The 20,629-nt window shown below is 42.2% G+C and overlaps 1 protein-coding gene across 1 annotated transcript in view; it reads right to left on the minus strand.

Moving 5' to 3' along the window:
• USP13 (ubiquitin specific peptidase 13) overlaps nucleotides 1–20,629 on the minus strand; it is a 50,247-nt gene that overhangs the window by 18,567 nt on the left and 11,051 nt on the right. Inside the window, exons 3-8 of the mRNA XM_082288175.1 lie at nucleotides 17,675–17,735; nucleotides 8,558–8,679; nucleotides 8,002–8,144; nucleotides 7,633–7,817; nucleotides 3,024–3,118; nucleotides 1,215–1,402 (exon numbers count right to left, since the gene is read on the minus strand). Of these exons, the coding sequence (XP_082144301.1) occupies nucleotides 1,215–1,402; nucleotides 3,024–3,118; nucleotides 7,633–7,817; nucleotides 8,002–8,144; nucleotides 8,558–8,679; nucleotides 17,675–17,735 (794 nt within the window). The remainder of the gene's footprint in view (nucleotides 1–1,214; nucleotides 1,403–3,023; nucleotides 3,119–7,632; nucleotides 7,818–8,001; nucleotides 8,145–8,557; nucleotides 8,680–17,674; nucleotides 17,736–20,629) is intronic.

Consider the following 20,629-nt stretch of genomic DNA (forward strand, 5'->3'; position numbering starts at 1 on the left):
GTAAATTCAGGTTTGTATCAGGACCAAAATATGTAAAAAGAATGTTTCTATTGAGTTTCACAGGAGAAACAATTCTGACAACAAACACTGAGGGAAACGTTGTTCTAACCAGCCTGTTGGAAAGTGAAGCATTCAGCAGCACTCTCTGAGCACTGCTGCCCTTGAGCACAGGAAGAAATGGGCTGGGTAGGTATGGTCATGGTGCTGGGCCCTCTCTCTTCAAAGATCTCCACTGTTTTGATGACACTAAGTCCTCCAGGAAACGCCCAGGACCATGCTGTGGAAAATGATCTTCCTTAATAAAGTCCATTTTGATATTTTTCAACAGTGGAGGTAGAAGAGCTGGCACTCAGTGAATCTACAGACTGTGCTCTATGTGGCTAACAAAGAAAATAAACAAAAGTTTTCTCCCTCTTCTTCTCCAGAAGGTAATTTCTAACATGAAAACCTGGGAGGCTTTCCAAATCTAAAAGCTTCACTTCCAGCACATACACTACTGCTGCTTTGGAAGGAAAGGGCACTCTGAATTTTATTTCAAACCATGGACTGTCCTATATAAAAAGGCTTCTCTCCTCGGAGTGATGCATTCAGTTTTGATCATTCAAGACTATTTCATATTTTTCTGTTGTGCTTTTGTCCTTTTACTCTCAATTATTAAGTGAAAGAATAAATTTACACTACTCTTTTCACTATTTTTTTAAAATTTAATTAAAATATGGCCTGGATAGTTTCCCCCCTTAGCCAGACCCGCATGCAACAGGTGCACTGTTTTTCATTAGCATGGATCAATATTAATGGTTGTGCCACTTTTTGGCACAAATCACACAGGAGCAGCAGAATGACTCCTGCAGTGATACTGGCATGGGCCAGTACAAACCCCCTAATGTGATACTGATGATACCCAGGGAAATGGAGATATCTGCATCTGTATAGAGAAAGTAGAGAGTGAGACATCAAATTTACAAGGTGGCATATGATTTCCCAGCACTGAAGTTGAGACAGCAAGTTTTTATTTCAAAGGCAGATTGGGTTTTGTGTTCCAGCCTTTTCCAGAACAGACCAAAGCAATCACTAAATCCTCCAAGAAGCTACTGAACTGAATGAAAGAGACCTGTCTGCAGGTGAGACAAAAACTGAATTACCATTTTTCCTAGAAAAACAACAAATTGATGAATGCAGCAGGTAGTGACAAGAACTAGTTTGGAGCTACTTACGCTCGCTGGAACTCTGGGATGCTGAAAATGGCTTGCATGACAGCATTGAGGTAGCAGCTATTTCCCAGGTTCTTCATGCCAGTGTATCCTGGGCCATACATGGGCTTGAGTTTCACGCCAGCTTCCTGAATCACTTCCCATTCTGAGACTCTTGGCTTTATGTCGTTATCTCTTAGCCCATTCTCTGTCTGAAAGCAACGAGATTTTCTTTTTAGTCTCTTTAACTTCTGCCATAATTATGTTGCTGTCACCATCACCACCAACTTTGTGAGCTATACTCCAAAAAATGAAGAGCCAAATCAATGGGCAAGGCAAGGTAAATCCTGCATGTAGGGGAAGATGAGGGTCAGAAAGCCAGCAGTTTGTTCCTCCAATACAGCCTTAGCTCTTTAGCACAGGCCCCTGGTTCTTCAAATGCTCCCTGGTGTGACCTCAATCCCAGCTGGGAGCTTCACTTCTCTCAGGCCTGTGACCTCAAGCCTCAGCATCAAACACTGCATTTTTTTCAGGTTTCCTATTCCATTTGTAATGGCCATGAATAGCTGCTGCTGTAGAAGCTGTTCCTAACAAACAAACCACATGAAAAGCTACAGATCCAAGGACTCTTCCCTTCTTTCAAACGGTAAAAGCCCATAATTTGTGACACTGAAGTTTCTCCCCTCTAACACTCAGCCTTCAGCCTGTAGGTGTGGGTCACTACAGTGTCATTTACTGCTGGCACTACTCTGTCTCTTCTCAAAGAATTGTACAGACCAAACACCAGAGGTTAAACCTCTGCAACAGCTAAGACTAAGTTTTCGAGGTTGCTGAATAAAACAGGCTTTCAAGAAATATTTGGATAAAAGAAACTTCTTATTCATGGTACTGGCAAGGACATTAGTATACCAAAAATTTTATTAGTACCACGAAGAGTTTTGAAAACACAGTTTAACTCTATCATTTCAATTATTATCAGTTTTCTCACCCCTTGGACAATTAAATGCACTTAGGCAGTAGCAGATTTGTTCCTTTTTAACAGTTTTCATGTTCTCAGGTAGTCATACTAGGTTCTATGCTTGAGTAAAAAAACCCAGAAAACAACAAACCAAATCAAACAAAAAATCCAGCACAACCACAAAAAAACCTACCTGCCTTTGTAAAAATATCCTACTCTGATTTCTTACATCATTTAAACAGAACTGGAACCAACATCCACTAAGACACAAGTTATTAAATGTACTTCTTCACTAATACAGACACACACAGAGAACCCTTTTTTCCCCAGTCCTTTTCTAGCATATCACACCTTAGACCATGATGTTTTCTAGACTTGAGAGAATACATTTTTCTCATTTTCTAATGTTTTTATTGACAAAATCTAAACTGAAATTTACCTAAAGAACTTTCAGCCTCTTTTTAACTTATCCATTATTTAGCTTCTTTTTGCTTATTACTTGTATCTGTTTACACATGCAATAGGCTTCCCTTCACTCACCGTCATTAAGTACTCTAGACATTCTTCTCAAATTGGATGAGGTTTTTCATCTTGAAGACAAATGCTACATGACCCAGGAAAAGTGGAAAATGAAAACTAAAGACCACAAGGTACCTCTTTCAGAAGGCAACTTCTGGATTTGAGAGCAAAGATTTACCCAGAACTCAGACAATAAACCCCAAATTAGCTGGCTGAACTTTACAAAGTTGAATACTGTCATAACAGTCTGAAGGAATCACAAATAAGCTTCAGGTGTCATTCTTCTCCTGTTTCTCTCCCACCCCTAAGTGAATAAACAAGTGAGCAACAAGCTAAATAAAAGATCCATTTCCTACCACTTGCATCTGCAGCATATCAATTCCAAAGTGTGCCAAATGTTTTGCTATATGTGGATCTAAAACCGGCTCCTCTTCATCAAAGGAATAGACATCTACAAAAGCAGAGAGAAACCAGTGAGGCCCAGTCTCAAATGTTATCCCTTCTCTTTGTTTACCAACACTGCATTCCCAGTGCAGGGCTGCCTATACAAAATGCCTTGTTCATATTCTCCAAGTTTGGTTCTGGCCAGCAGAGAAGTGCACAGATACCCACATAGCTCAGTCAGTATACTAACAGAATAGCTTTAAGCACTCTCCTCAGAAGAAATTATATGCCTCCACAGTATTAAAACCTAAAAATATTTATAGGGATCATAGTATTTCCCCTCCCCCAAATAACAAATTTGTAGGGAAAGCAAGGAACAGGGTATGCAAAGTTCTCAGATATGTGGCCACTCCACATTTTGAACACGATAAAAAGAGATTATGAATTTTTGTAGAGCTACTAGATACAGACAGACACATTAAAGCTGTGAGTATATCAGCCCAACTCACTATTGCCAACAATATTTTAATTTTTAGTACAGTTTAAGAAATCCACTTATGCCCTTTTCACACAGAGATGCAGAGAGAACAGAGGAATTCTTTATTAGAATAAAGAGAGGTTTTTTGGATTACACACCACTGGATTGGACTTCTAAGATTAATCTAACCTTGTGGTTAGGGAGAAAGGCTGATTTTCTGAGTGAGGTGTCTTGCTTTATTGTTTGGAAGATCTAGATTTCAGTTGTCTATGACAGGCCCTTATCGCCCTAAGTAAAAGCACATAAACATTCTGGCAGGGCAAAGTTCAGACTGTGAAGGGAAGAAGTATGTCTAATGATGATATTTTCAATATGAAACCAAGTTTAATAAATCCAAAAGAAGGACAAAAAAATTGAGAGTAAAAATGTTCTTTTCTAGAGTTTACCTAGCGAGTCCTATAATGACACTGAGTTCAGAGCAGGTTTCACCTACTTGAACAAATAACAATAAAGCTGCAAGTATCATAAAGGGATAGAAGTGATAAGACATGCCCTTGTAAGACTTGAACAGGCCTTCCATCTTTCTCTGCTCAAATCTCTACCTCTGTAGTAAATGACTGCTTCGGTGTCTCCTCATACCAAAATCCAGAATCCCTGTGCCAGTCTCCCTGCATTTCTCTCAGGCAAGTTTCCCTCGTGCCCAGCAGTTTCTCACAGTGACCTTGCTCCATAAGACCAGATCTAGGCTGACAGAGAAAGCTTAGCCAGGAGAAAGGAACAGAAACAAACTCAGGAGCAGATAGCAGGAACACTGATAAAGGCTGTTCACAGCACAAATATCCCTTCTGAGAGGTCCTTACCCTGGCCTCTCCTGGCAGCTGCAGACCCTGGCTCGAACTCAGCCCATTCCCTTTAACAAAAGGCATTCTCCTTGAAGTCTGCTAGTACCAAACCCACACTGAAACAACACACTGAAGGTTAGCCAAGAACTCAAAGACTAACTTTTAACATTGACCAGCCCTATGAAAAACCTCTCAGAGCAGGGAGCTGTGCTTTGAGCTGTGCTGCCAGCTGCTGATCAGCCATCAGATGCCCCATTAACATTGGTGCCCATGACCTTTCTGGCATGTGCGTGGCTGTAGCTGTCCATCTGCTGGAATTCCTCTGTGTGGTAGCAAATGCACCCAGAAGACATGACTGTTCATCCACACACATGGCATCACAACATTCCCATAGTATTCTGCTGAGGTCACAGCACAGCCAGAAGATCCCGAGAAGTTCAAACACCTGATGGAGTGAGATTACACAGCAACTGAGCTTGAGTGACTGCTTTCAGGGGGGAAGCTTTGATACTGTTTTCCCTCTGCTCTGACAACTGCAGAGAGCAAATCACCTGGGACTACTGACCCAGAGCAGCAGAAATGGAACACAGGACTAATGTTCTGCTCAAGAGCCCAGCTCGTGCCAGACTTCAGTACTTTCTGCTGTGGAGCTTGAGTTCATGGGAGAAAGAACTCACTTGTTTCAAAAAATCGAAGATGGAAGATAAGAGCTGCCAAACACAGGTCTGCAGTGCTGCCATACAGACTCTGGCAGATGAGGAACATAGACAAGTCAGCAAATGTGACACACAACGACCTGGTGTCATTAGAGTGAGAAAGGGGGAAGTGGAAGGGGAGGGGGGCAACCCACCAAGATAAATATGAGACAGACAACAAAGAATATTATTAAACAGAGAACAAAATCATAGAATATGCTGAGGTGGAAGGGACCCATCAGTATCATCTAGTCCAACTCCTGGCCCTGTGCAGGACACACAAAGAATCCCACCATGGGCCTGAGAGCGTTGTCCAAACACATTTTGAACTCAGGCTTGGTGCTGTGACCACTCTCCTGGGGAGATTTTTCCAGTGCCCAACCATCCTCTGGGTAAAAAACTATCTTCCTGATAACAATCATTATGATTAATATTATTTTAAGAAAAGAAACATGTCAATGCTACTTGACTTCATTTTCTTCCGCAGCTCATGATTTACACCTGTTCTGGCTGTGTAAACATCTCTCCTTCCTACTTAGAGGAAATCAGGCAATGGTAACACTGTACCTAAAGAAACAAGTGGCTCAGGATCCCCCCAAAAGGATCTGACAATTGCTAAGATTAGCATCCACAAAGCAACTTCTTCAAGTATCGGTCACATGGGGTTTCCCACGGCCAATGCCCCATTCCATGCCTCAATCTAGTCCCAAAGAAGCAACCTCATAGTGACTTGAAATAAATGTCAAGAGAGGCAGCAGGTAGCACAGTCTGCCCAGTGCTCAGCCCACTGAGGCAAACAACGTTTCTGACTCTCTGGTGCATCCTGTCCAAGGTAGAAGAGTGGAAGAGAAGTTTGGTTCAGTTTCTGCCCTGATCCCAGATGTATCTGCCAGAGCTAATGCCTCAGAAACCTTTCATAATGTACACAGCACAGACATCTCAGGGCAAGACAAAGAGCTCTCCTCTGTGTACATGGAGGGTGAGTGTCAGTGGAATACTGGCACCACCTCCTTCTCCTTCCTCCTGGTGTGAAAAAGGAATAAATTATGTCAGGACAGGGACTAGCGCTTATTACTCCTCTACTATCACCTCTTCACCTCTAACCAGGGAAGCAGAAAACAGAAAGATTTTGTGTCACCATCAGCCACAGAGCCTCTTTCCTGAAGCCCATCTATAACCCAGAGGGTTATGAGTACCACAGCAATATAGATCAGAGACAGAATAATTGCTGCAAAGGAACAAGGAAGGTTGGGGGAGGGAAGATTTTTCTACAGGGAAACCAAGTAAACATCATCCAGAAGAACAAAGGTCTGTGGAGAACAGCTGGTGCCTCTCATTCAGAGGAAAGGATGACAGCCTGTCCTTTGTTATCCCAAAGGCCACATAAGAGAGGAAGCAGCTGATCAGTGGGAGGCACAACAACAGAAGCCATAAGGAAACAAGTATTACTGCTAAAGATGGGAAAGAAAAGAAAAATTTCTGAAACAAAAACCTACAGAATATCCTGTTTGTTTTGTACATGCAGTTGAAACCTACAGCTGGGCAAATCCTAAACACCTTCAATAACTGAGACATTTGGATAGAAATCACCCAAGACCAGGCTCATGCAAGGAAAAAACATTCCATCTGGGAGAGAAAATATGGTTTTTGCAAAGTGTTTCTGTGGCACAGCTGGTTGAATCTGACTACAGTTGCCTTTCCTCAACACTGAACAGGACTTAGAAAAGCTCTCAACTGATGGTTATTAAAAAAAGGGGCTGCTCTAAACAGCAATTTTTTGTCTCTGTAGTCATAAGCACTAAAGCCAAAATATAATCATGCTATGTGTTCTTCCATTTTTACTTCTCCAGGCAGCTGCAACAAAAGATCTCTTTGCTTATGACTTTTTCAGCTCCTCATGTTTTTATTCCATTTAATCCTCACACACCATAATCCCCTCTGCAGCAACGCTGCAGAACATCACACTTGGAGAATATGCAAACAAGGACACAGCTACAGCTTTTTCCCCCTCTCAAGATCATCACACATTTTACAAATGAGCATCACAGCAGCCCCACAAAGACGAGTGTTCATTAGACTGTTTCAGCAACATTTTGTTCAATAAGGAAAAAGAGCACTTTCCACTGTGATTAAAAAACCCATACATGCTGTTACAAACAGACTTCTAAATTTAAAAAGCTCATTACCCTGTTGTTGTTTCTTTGTTACAGAAAGTTGAACCATTTGCCCTAGGAAATGCAGCAGAACTAAAAAATACTGTTTCTCCAGATTCTGTTGTTTCAAACTAATACCATTCTTCTGTTATAAGCCTAGTATTCTATGAAACCCCCAAAAATATTTATACAAAATATAAAATGAGCAGATAAAACAGGCATGGGCTTTCTCAGAATGGAGTGTGTGTCATCCCCCCCAACCCTGATCAACATTTGCAGGCTCCCAGGGTTTCCTTTCCATATCACACTCTCAAACGCTTGCACTAGAAGCACGAACACAGTTGGGAATAGATGCACACTGTCAGTCTCATGCACAGAAGGTACCTCATCTCAGAACATGACCCGTGGCTGACCTGCTCCATCAGGAGTGATGGTTCCCAGCTTCACTGCCAGGGGATAACCTGTCTCCTTGTAGTGCTCCATGGCGTGCCCGTTGCCCCCGCTGCCGTCGAAGAACCACTTCCCGCACAGCACAGAACCATCCGTCAGGTTCAGCCACAGGTTCTCCCGCAGGTCACACTTGGAGCACTTCCAACCACTGCGAGACAAAACAGAGAGAAACAGCAGGAATACAGGAGCCAGTCCTGGATTTCCCATTACAGCAGGCCAAGCCAACCCTCACAGCCAGCCACACAAGGGAATCGTGGCTGAGTTTCTGCCTTTAGTTCAGTTACCCTGACTGAATTAGAGAGCCTACGAGGAACAAACCTTACTGTCCTCACCTGGGGGGAATTCTAACACCATTGTCTAACTGTACAAGTGTTTTGGCATGTTTAGATGCCTGCAGCTCTTCTTCCCAGGAGTCAGGTTCCTGCTTCCTGTAGGGTGATTTTGCACTGAGGAGTGCATCACAAGCTATCGTCACCTGGAAGACAAGTGGATGTCAGTCAAAGCCTTACACGACTCAGTGACAGGACAGAACTTGGCATTCAGCCTATTGCTAACCACATACAGAACTGCTTATCAGTAGACTATTTATATACTCAAATATGCATCTAATCTTTTAGACTGTCGTCATTATTTTAGCAGAAGAGTAAGCACATGTACTATGTGAGCTTTCCTAGGACAAGCTGGCACCATAATAAGGGAACGAATACAGGAGATAGAAGGAAATACAAGAAACAAAGATGACTTTTAAAACGACTGACACTCTATTATAGCTAGTTAAGAAAGATCTTTATGTCCAAACAAGCACTGCACATAAGACAACAAGACATCATCTTAATAAAAACAGAAACAGGAGACAATTCCTATGACCACTTCCACACACTCACTGACCAGTGCTGGTAGCTCTTCTATGTTGGGTAATGAGATTTCATAGTGATCAGGAAATATAATAAGTTTTGCTTCATCCTCATATTCAAAGTCATCACTGTTGAGATCACTGCTTGTCTCTAGATCTGGAAAACAAGATGGGGAATGTTAGGAGATTGCCCCACCATCCAAGGTTCCAAAACTGTGACACTATAAACAGTGCTTGCCTGGCATCAGCCAGTGGTTTTTCCTGGCTAGAAATATTTGTGAAATCCTGATCTAAACTGAAATCTCACCATCCTGCAAGAGAATGTTCTCAGGACCAAGATTTCCACTTGATGTCATCCCCGATCACAGATACAGTTGGTTTGGCCTCTCTCTAAGCAGCGACATTGCATTCTGCAGCTAACAAAATTCCGCTCCTTTTGGACAAAATCAGGATGCAATACTGCTGTGCCTTTTACCCAGCATCTTGAAATGCTATAAAGCACAGAGACCAAGTCGCACTGCACATGCCCAAACTGCAGAGCACAAATAAAAAGAGCATCCCATGTTTTCCAGATCACAGACCTGGCTGAAACATGCTGTGGCTCCCATCTATCTTGAACCTGTGGTCTTTCCTCCCGTAAAGATGTCCATGGCTGGAAGTATTCCTGTGTCTCATCCATAGTCTCAAATAGCTGCAGCAAGTACAGTAACACCACCAATGTCCCTCTGTTGCTAACTCTACTCCTTAACCAGTGTAACTATGTTTAAAAAGCACTCATTAACTACTAAAGCTTTCCTTTGAAGATCAAGCCTTCCACAGTATTTGTGTACATTCTTCTTCCAGTGTTGGAATGACTTCTTTTCTTAAATATGAGCCTTGACCAAGCAACATCAGCTAAAATGCTTGCCCAGAAATATGTGGACCCTGAGAGAAGCAGGAGGGTATATTGGGAACTAAATGGCTAGTGTTTGTATCTCTAGCACCGTGAAAAAATATAATTATTAATATAATTATCACACAGTGACAAGACTGAGTTAAAATCTTGTTCTGTTCTTCCTAGGACAAATGAAAAAATTAAGACCAAACATGCACATTTCAGAAATTTCACAAGATTCAATTGCAAGAACTTCCAAGTCAATGATGGGATTTTCTGGATCCTTCTCCCATTTGTAGATGTGGAATCCACTGTATTCTGATGTACCAGTCACTGACAGAATAAGGTTCAACCAAAAAAAGAGATATGTTAGCAGTGGCCAAAGCTGGCTCTTAATTTCCCCCCTAGAACATGCAGATGCTTAATGAGTCACTTGACCCTAAACGAGCACTGGCAGCAACCACTGCACCCCGGGAATGCCTGAAATCTCAAATGTATGTTTGGGACAGAGGTGAGGATGACAGAAGCCAGATTCAGAAAACTGAGCTCTCTATTTACCCAGAGGGCAGTAACAGACTGAGAAGCCCAAATGATAAAACAAGTACCAAAATATATTTTAACTTGACCTGGAAAGACCACCTCTTGAGAGGAACATCAACTCTTGGCTCACCTGCTGCACCAGCCAGCCCTGAGGTGACAACCCCCACCGTCAGTGACTTCCAGCAGCATGACCTCTCTCTCAGCAGCAACCAACAAAAGCTCCTTCTCACCAGCTCAACACAGACACAAAAGCAAGAACATTTTCATACTGAAAGCATGACATCTTTAGAGAATGTATTAATCCATTACCAACTCCTCAAATCACACCATTTCATAATGATCCCTCACTTTACTCCAGGCTCCTTTCCCAGTTTGTATTACAGTTCTGTGTTTGATAAAGGGGTGAATCTCTACAGATGCAGTCTGTAACAGCTCTTCTGCTCTATGGAACAAGGAAACGGAGCTGATGGTGCATATGGCAACGCATCACAGGGAATTTTCACTTATTTCCCAGAAATTTGATGGTGGCCAGCATAACAAAGCCAAAAGTACTGACCACGTCCTAAATGGGAGAGAGGTTCCTCAGAGAGGATAAAAACTCAGTGTATGTTCAGCCAGATTTAGAGGCAGTGAGCCTCTTGCAGGGCTGTGGTCACGCAGTGCCTCAGCCACCAGAGGGAACCTGGCACCAGCTCACAGCGGCCACCGGCTTCTGGGGACATGTGTGAGACCTGCTGATCTTCACTGCCTTGTGCTGTTGACATTAAGCTCACAGCACTTGCAATCCCCTTATAGAAATAGCAATGATAGGTTGCCTGTGTTCAAAATTCAGACACACACTGCAGCTCATCTCCCAGGCCAGACAGCAGCCAAGTAGTAGAGACTTCACCGCTGCTGGCCTGACCTGCATCTGAACCAGTGATCCAGGGATGAAAGATGGAGTATCCTATTAGCAGTCATCTGCTGTCATCTAAGGATTTCATATGCTTAGGAGCACCAGCCTCCTCTGAGCAATGGGCACAGAAGGGAATTTCCTTTTCACCTCCTCAGGCTTCATGCCATTTGTGCTGGCAGAAAAGCAGACAACAGTGTCCCATCAGCATGGGACTCCTTCTGCCTGACATGCCAATATGGCAGCATCCCACTTGTTATTTTAAAGAAGGATACACAAAGCTTCATAACAGTCCTGGGAAACACCATAAGGATTTAAAATTCCCCTTTTGAAGGTGACAGTGTAAAGCTGGTACACTTCCACCTAACACCTACTCCCTCTGACTAGGAATTAAAAAGTACTGCCTTATCACTCTGAAGACAGCTTCTCAGAGTCCAGACCAAGTACATAAGAGTGGAATGGAATTCTAAGGTCACTGACTGAAATCCCTCCATACAGCAGATGACCATATAAACTAATCTCTTTTGGTGACTGTCAGAGAGAGCCCTTAATGATGTCAGTTGAAACATCACTCATATTTTTAAATCTTGGCTTATGCGTGCTGAGACACAGAGCTGTTTACTAAGAAATTGTACCTGCATTATATTTTCTGTGCCTGTGCATGGCTGAGAAAGTGTGGGGGTAGAAATAATAAAAGTAGATGACTGTGACTTTAGAAGGCAATGGAGCCCACACTAAATGAGGGCAAGTTGACCCTGAAGCCACTATGCATCATGTGCTGTCTGCAGGTAGTTTCAAACAAGTGCAGAATTTTAGAGAGGAATAAGTAACTATAGGAAAGAGGAGTAGGTGAAATCTACTTGCATGTGGAGCATATTTGATTAAAAATTAACACTAAAGGCACTGAAAAACATGAACTTTCAAGCACTATACTTCATCCAAAGCTGTTTCTTGATCAAGGATGTTCTTCCAAGATGCTCTGTGAGGAGAAGGCAGAAAAAGGCTTTACTCAGTTCTTAGACTGAGCCATAAGACAACGAGCCAGTTTACAATCTTTTCAAAGAGTGACAGCTTGATGGTCAACGTCCACACAACACTGTTTTCCCTTCCAGTGGAGAAGCACCTTTCTGGTGCCTCCTGAGAGCCCCAGTTAAACCCTGGGGCCACCAAAACAAAGCATTCATAGGTTGCAAGTGTTGTGTTGAGAGGCCAGGACGACAGGCAAAGCAAAGCAGCAGACACCTTAGAGCAGAGGCTCAACTGACGCTGTTATTTTGGGCGAGTGGTCGGTAGAGTAAATTTACTGCACTCACAAGGCATCACTGAGTGATGGTGAGAAATGCACTGCTGCTGAACTGACTGAAAACAGCAGCTGGGAGAGACAGTACTGTAACGTAAACCAACCCAGCAGAGGGGAAGAGAAGGAGTGGATGTGTCCAGATCAGATTTAGACAAGTTACCAACTGACTGCACTAATAATAGGAGCATAAGGAGACTCCAGACAGGACCCCCAAATGGGATTTCCTGCACATATGGATGTGGCTGTGTGTGTGAAAGGCAATACAAACATGAAAATTGAATGAGGATGTTGACTAGCGAGTCTACAACTAATTTTGAAACCCTAGAAAGACATCTTAGGAATCTGGGCTTGATCCTGCTCTCGCTGAAAGCAATGGACAAATTTGTATTGACTTGGAAGTGGAGGCCTGAGTCCTTAAATCAAATTATTTCTTCCTGAAGCCTTTAAATAATAGCGAATTGCAGCAGCAGCACTTTGCAAACTATAAGCGGTTCAGTTCATTTGTTTTCAAGCACATTCAAAATATTAACTTCATCAGATGGGTTATAAAAAAGAAACATTTTTTTTTACAAAATTATTTTCCAGTCAACATTTTCCTTTGCAGAAAAATGAAAAGTAAAACTTCCCACAAGGATCATTCAGATGATTCACTACACGTAAAATAACATTCAAACTGCTTGCTACATCCCCAAAGCATTTTTATGTTGTTCCTATTGCTAGGTAAGATCTCATCCCTTGCATTTCTGGCACATTCCTGTGTTAAACAAGCAAAACTAAACAACCAAAATTCAAATTCATAACTGTTTTGACAGCAGCATGTGTTAATCTAGTCTGATTTTCACAGTTCTACCTAAACTAGTAAACTATTAAGACTCCATTAGTGTAAGGTATCTGCTCACCATCATATACTCAATTCAAGCATAAATGGCAGAACTAAAAAGCAACAGCTAATCAGTTCCACTGCTGCTGCTGGGGAATATGCACAGTTTTACTGGGCTAAATTGTAAAAATATTGCTGGGAAATGCTTAAATTCTCCTCCATCACAACTTTTCATTCACAGATACAGATACTCTGTATGTGCTTACTCACATAAATATAGACTTTAACCACTCAAGGCAAATGTCCCCTTCAGAAGCTCTCCAAACAAAAACATCCTTACTGCAAACAGGGTTCTGCTCCTGCCTATGAGACCTGGGAGAACAAAGTGAAGCTGTGGTCAAATCCAGTACAGCCACTCTTAGGAACAGCCTTTACACTTGGTAAAGGAGCCATGAGTGCATCCACTGCCATCAGCAGGGAAATGCCATCGAGGAAAAGATCAGCAAGTTTACAAGTTCTCCCAGACTCTCCAAGTGAAAGTTTTCCTTTCCAAGGTCTCCTGAGACCAACTGTGTGTCACAGATTCTGCTCCTTGCTGACACTCTCCTCACCAGCAAACACAGATCTACTGACAGAGCTGTTCATTTGAGGACTTGAAAACACTTTTAATTGATGGTCTGAGTTAGCCCTGACTTTGCTCAAAACAGAGCTCCCACAGCTTGCTGCACTGGCAGATGATGTTCTGGTAACCACTCTGGGACAGGACATCTGTCTAGGGGCAAGTTTTATGATAGCTCTGTATAGCCAGGAGTCCGGGCTCTGGCACGGATCAACAGATGCTCAGGAAGAGGGCATAAGGACCAGGCAAAAATGTGGTGATTCCTCGCTCAATGCAGAGCTCAAGTATCTACCTGAGGTGTTTTGTTTGCTGGGGGTGAGGGGGGATGGTGTTTTCTAGTTGGTTTTGGAGAGAGAAACGGGGACATACTGTGTGCAGATAGATTTTTCCTATTCAAAAGAGAGGTTCACTTCCTATTTATAAAGCAGAATGATAGAGAACAAAATATAAAGTGTTGCTTTACTGGTGTTCCACTTAAATCTCCCACTGCTGCTGACAGCTGACATTTCAGAGAACCATTCAGCCCATCTCTCTCTCAAAACCACCTCTCTGAACAGCAACAAGTAACTTGGACCACATCCCTGTGCACACACAGTCAAAGCACCTCTCGTCTTCTTTGCAGCTTTCAACTACTTCACCTATTGTTCAGTTACTCAGTAACACCTTAAAAATCACTTTTAGATTTAATCTCTTAGATAATTTTAAATCAACCAGCAAATTCCATTTCTTCAGTTTGCAATCCCTTTCCAGACCACTTACATTGCATTAATTCTTCATAATTAGAACATTATGAAGGACTCTGCTGATAACTCCTGGGATAACAAGTTCAGGGGACTCTGCTGGTAACTCTGTGGTAAAAACTGGACCTCCAGTGCCTTCAGCACAAGCATCTTCCCCCTAATTCTGCTACCCCTTTTGACCAGGAGCTCACGAGGAAGATCACAGTACATCCCATTAACTGAGTTTTTCCTATTCACACATAAGGCACTAAATAAGACAGACAGTCTGCTTTAGATATCACCCCAAACCCCCTGAAACATTGCACAGCCTGAGCTGAAGTTGTCATGCCCACACTGCCCAGCAACACCTAAACCAGCCAGATTAAAGGCAGTTCATACATTTCAAGAAACAATGCTGTTATGCTTCCTGATTACACAGAACACTCACAGCCAACACCCTCCAGCCTTCTCCAAAGAAAACTAAACCAAAACATGCCCACAACCTAATGCACATGTGCACATGCACACACACTTTGCTGTGAATCTTTCCATGTTTAGGGAAGGATCAGTATTGCAGTTAACTGGCCAAGCAGCCTGTGTTTTAGTGCATTTACTAGAGAGCAGCAGTGCTAGAAAGTAATCAGTGAGCATCTAAAAGATGTTTTCCTAATACTAAAGAGATTGAAAGGGGTTTAGTATCTTTAATAGTTTTACATCAAAGAGGATTATAACAAGCAATGTAACAAATGCCCAAACTGGATTGACTTCGTACACAAAGCTTAAATCTCCAGGCCTTCAGGGAGTTATTGAGAGACACCTCGAAACACAGGGATTCTGGAGTTTCCCACTGATTCTTGTCTGGTTTTGTCTGCCAGGGCAAGCCCTACCTGGCATGTCACATACCAGGGCTGCATCAGCCAGGATAAATTAACCATGAGCCAGCAAAGTGTTCTTGTGTCCTCTGAGAAGGCCAGTGGTATCCCGGGGGCATTAAGAACAGTGTGGCCAGCAGATCAAGGGAGATCATCCTCCTCCTCTACTCTGCCCTGGTGGGGCTGCACCTGGAGTATTGCATCCAGTTCTGGGCTCCCCAGTCCAAGAAAGACATGGAACTACTGGAGAGGGTCCACTGGAGGGCTACAAAGATAATTAGGGGACTGAAGCATCTCTTATGGGGACAAGCTGGGCCTGTTCAGCCTGGAAAAGAGACTGAGAGGAGATCTTATCAAATATCTTAAGGGCAAGTGTCAAGAGGGTGGGGCCAGATTGTCTCCAGCAGTGCCCAGTAACAGGACTAGGCACAACAGACACAAACTGAAACACAGGAAGCTACATCTGAATATGAGGAAAAGCTTCCTTACTTTGAGGGTGACAAAGCACTGGACCAGGCTGCCAGCAGAGCTCATGGAATGTCCTCTGGAGATATTAAAAATATGCCTGGATAGGATTGTGTGCAGCCTGCTCTACATGAACCTGCTCCAGCAGGGGATTGGACTTGATGATCTCCAGATGTCCCTTCCAACCCCAACCATTCTATGATAGGTGCCCAAGGTCACAACGAGGAAGACAGAATTAAAACAACCTGTTTAGATGAGAAGATCAGCAGCTCTGAACCAGTGAAAAAGATGTTGGAGTAAGAGATAAGATGCCAAATTTTGCTAACCACCTCTGCTGCTGTCACATGCAAAATTATCAAATCAGATGACCTCTCTGTGCTTTCATTTCCTCAGCTATGAACTAGGACAGGAATAATTCTTTGTTCTTTGCTTTAAGCATGGCCAAAACCAGTAACACCTGCTGATCCAAAGAAATGGACACAAAACACTTGGATGCATGGAAGTACCATCTCCAGGATCAGAGCAGACTTGATACCAGTCAACTCCCAGCCAGCAGGGGCTGCAATGAAGACTAGAACAGACCAGATGAGGTACATTTTCAAAGGTGCATTAGATGCCAGCAGTGCTGGATTAAATGGTGATAGATCCAATTCCTAAAGTCAGCCCAGTGAAACTGCACTGCCCTCAGGAGTTCCCTTGGAGCTGCTGCTCAAGACCTACTCAGGGGGAACAAAATGCTCATGCACAAGGGTGGAATTTGAGGATTTCAACGTGGCACATCAGAGACACTCTGCCAGCACACCTCAGTGACAGGAGCCTTCAGGTGTATGCAGAAGACCAGCAAGAGTAGAATTTGAATGTGCTTTTGTACTTTGTATTTACACTCACGCTGCTAACACTGTACAACCACTGCTGCACTGCAGCCAGCTTTGTTTCTAAACCCATTCTTTTATAAGCATCCAGTGACAATCATGATTTTCAACGTAAACTGGCAGGAAATGGCATTTAGACCAGAACCTGCAATGTAACTGCCTCTTCCTACAAAAGAAGTCTCATTTTTTTATGACTTATTTTCAGAGTTTTTTTCTTTCTTAGTCCACCTTGCAAGACTTACTTACATTAACAACAACAATTTAATCAATCACAATCTGCAAAGACCTCTTAGGGACACATTCCACAGATCAAAGCAATTCCAACAGAAGGTCATTCTATTGTTTCCCTTTAGCCCTAAGAGCTGGCAATTGTAAAGAAAACATTTCACCTCTTCGTTACCTGAAGAAAAATTCACTGTTCACTATTAATACAGAGACAATAAATAATAGATGAATTGAAGAAATACCACAGGCTGTGGGAGAAAAGAGAATACAGGCTTTTCATCACATTCTCCTCATCCATATTTATGAGTCCCTCAGGTTTTCTGGGTAATCTGAATAAATGGATTTTGGATGATATGGGCATGGTAAGAAAACTGCTTTCCATGAAGCAAGGGAATATAACAGTAGACATAACAGAATTAGAGATGCTCATGATATATGTGCAGTTGCATTCATTACAGGAGAGACCACAACATCACTGAGGAGCATTTACCTGTGTAACAACTTTAAAATGGTAACAACCCTTCCTATGGCAAGCTGCCAAGCAGAACAGAGCCACAGTGAGGCCCTGATATATATAAACACTAAGTATGGGTAAACATTTTAATAAAAGGGTGCTTTGTGGAAATCACAAAGAGAGAGAATGGAGAGAATTAGTAAAAAATGCCTATCAAAGCCTAGGCTGTTTGAGAATAGTTGAGGATCTATTTTACATTTAAAATGTTTCATGTATATATACACACATCTCTCAATATACACCAAAATGGTTAAGAATTATGTATTTGCCAGGACAAACTTTAAAATCTAGAACCAAAAGTTAAAAAGAAAGCCAAAACCAACAGCAGGAAAAGAAAACCCAAAAGGAGCCCCAAAGCTAGACACAATGGTGGGCAGAACCCAAGTTCACTTGCAGACAGGGTCAGAAAAGGACTGCATGAAAGCAGCTGCTCACAATACCTAAAAATAGCTTAGCATTCCTCCTTTTGGGTAAAGCTCCACCAGATGCTCCTGGTACCTTCTGGAAAGAGAGAAAGAAACAATTAAAAATCCATCAAGTGAGACAACAGTAAATCAGCATTAACCCCTTCTTTAAATCATAGCCCTTGCTGAGCAAGAATGTAAATGCTCTTTGCTCACCCCTGACACTGGGACCCATCACTGCCCACCGCCCCCACGGAGTGAGGAAGCCTCCACCTGAGTCCTTCACTCTTGTGTTAGCAATTAATCAGAGTGGGTCTCACAGCCACCGTGGGTGACAGCTGTTCTGTCACCAAGACAGGGACACCCAGCACCTCTCAAACCTCTCTCCACTAGATCCCCAACAGTATTTCTTAATGACTAAAGCTGAATTAGACAGCAGAAGAAAAGGCTATTATCTGCATAAAGGATTTAAACCTTCATAACTAATTTCAGTAGGACCACTTCACTTTTATCTGTTAGTTCAGTTCATTTTCTTCTATCCAGAAAAAAATGCCCTTTCCATCAGGATCTACACCTGCCTCCACTAAGATGAAGCCAAACTACCATGTTTTCTAAATATTAGGAAGTATGGAGGAAACTCAACAACACCCAAGCAACTGTTTAGTGGGGGATTTTATTGTAATTTTTAATTTAAGCTCCATAGCACAAAACAGTAACTTCCAAGAGAGACTAAGTTTTGCTATTTTTCCAGTTCAGAATACCTCAGACTACAAGGGAAAACACAACTGGCTGAGGAAATGTCAAAGTCAATGCACTTGCTCCTTAAGCTGTTTATTAAATGGCACCATTAAATCAAATTAAATCAAAAAAGCCTCAGTGGCTATTTGATGCCAACATGATGCATGATGTAGTGTGTAATGTTAGTGTAACTGGTCAGGTTGTTAGGCAACTTTTTTTTTTTTTAATAATAATATTGGGATACAACAGGTGGAGAGAAGCCAGCCAAGAACCTGTCAGCCTACAGGGAAAGTTCATGTTCGCCCCTGCCCCTTCACAGGCAAAAGGGTCACATATTTTGGGTGGTTCCCTTCACCATGTAAATAAAGCTTTGGCCTAAGCAAACTGTTTTAATCATCAGTGAGGTCTTAAACATCATAGGAAAATTTTCCATTCTTAGAAAGAGCAGATGCCAACACCCCTTGGCTGCATTTAAGAACAGAATCCATGATTCACATATAAAAGCCCTAGGGAAAAGAGTCAGGATTGCAACTCCAGCAGTTAAGATAAAAATTCCTCAATGAAATGAAAATAACATTCATTCATGAAGTGAAAATAACATTTCTTTCTTTAATGCTACTGGAATTTAACAAGCTGGAAGGAAGTAGCCAGGAATCTATTTTAAATGTATTGTAAATCTCTTTTTTAAAAGCAGCAGCAAGAAACAACATAACCCAATTGAAAATACATTATGAATAAATTACACATACTCCAAGGACTGTATTTCCTGAACTAAAAAAATTGTTTTTTCCAGTGCTAGGAAGCTCCCATTGAATTCTGATGTCACCAAGTGTGATATTGTGAAAGTCATTTAGACTAGTGATTTCAAAGAGAAAGAATTCACATGGAGTGTTTGTATTTAACTCAGGCTGGAAATTATTTCAGTTTGTTTTTCCAAATACAAATACATTGGAATTGAAGATGCTCAATACTCCTGAAAAATCCACAACATGTAAGTCTTTTGACCTTGTCAGAAATCACTGAAAACATTCCCCATTCACAAACCCATTTTTCTTTCTAACAGATCTGACATGCCCAACAAATGAGAGTGACACAAGGCATCAGCAGTGGCATTAAATTCCATTTGTGATGCTCCTTGGACAAGGTGACAGAGCAGCCTGTTCTGCTTTCACCCACTTTTTGTACCACCAGCCCTGGATAATATCCAGGAACTCACCACTGAAGGAACCTTTGTGCTTCTCTGCCCAGTGTTTTCAACAGGGCTGAGGTATCACTCCAGCACCAAGCTAAAGCTCTGCCTGGAAATGAATAGCACCGAGGCAGCCGCACACAGGTCATACGCTACATGAAAGTGGCTGATTTAAAAATTCTGCAGAGTGTAACTCTGTGGAAAGGTAAAAATAAAAATCAATTTCCTTTATTTAGCTAAGAATCTTACCAGAGGGTGCTCCATAACTTGCACTTGTGCCCTTTTCTGATGATTCAGCAGATGCCTCTGGTGCTGAGCTGCCACTGGCAGATGCACCAGCCCTACTCGAGCCAACAGGCTGAAGATGTGACCCTCATTTTCTAATTGAATTGTGACAAGATACACAACTGATATTTATTCCAAACATCTTGGGAAGCAACCCGGGATTTCTGCAGCAATGCAGTGCATTCTGCAAGGATGGTGCCAAGGGAACCACAGGCAGGAATAGAAGCCTCACGGTAAGAATTTTAAGACAGCATATCCAATGCCTTTGGCTTTACTGTATCGTACACCATTAAAATCTTGGCTTCCAAAACCACAATGGAGACACTTCATAAAACACTTGATGTTTCACATTGCTCAAAGGAAAACATGGATATCACTTAAGAAGTAAATAGTCATGGCCAAAAAAAAAACAACTCCACAGTTAATAAATGAGGAATCCTGGCTAAGAGCCCTATTAGATGATGCAATATTCACCTGCACTGTGTAGTCAAACCCTGTTTCCTGCCACATGACCCAGAGCACCAGTGCATTGCCACCTTGCAGCACAGAGCCAGCCCCTCTGGTGCATCATGATTCACCAGGAGAAAAACAGGAACCACTGAACTTCTTCAATCAAAGGGGTTTGCAACACCAAACACTTGGGGTATTTTTTTCTCCATTTTAGAGTCCTTCAGCCTAATTTTTATGAGGAAAGGAGCTTATGAGACCTCATTTCAATCCCAGTTTACCTTAACATACTGGAAGAAAGTTATATACAAGGAAAGCTGACAGGATTTCTG

Source organism: Coloeus monedula, assembly GCF_965178545.1.
Source record: "Coloeus monedula genome assembly, chromosome: 10".
NCBI lineage: Eukaryota > Metazoa > Chordata > Aves > Passeriformes > Corvidae > Coloeus > Coloeus monedula.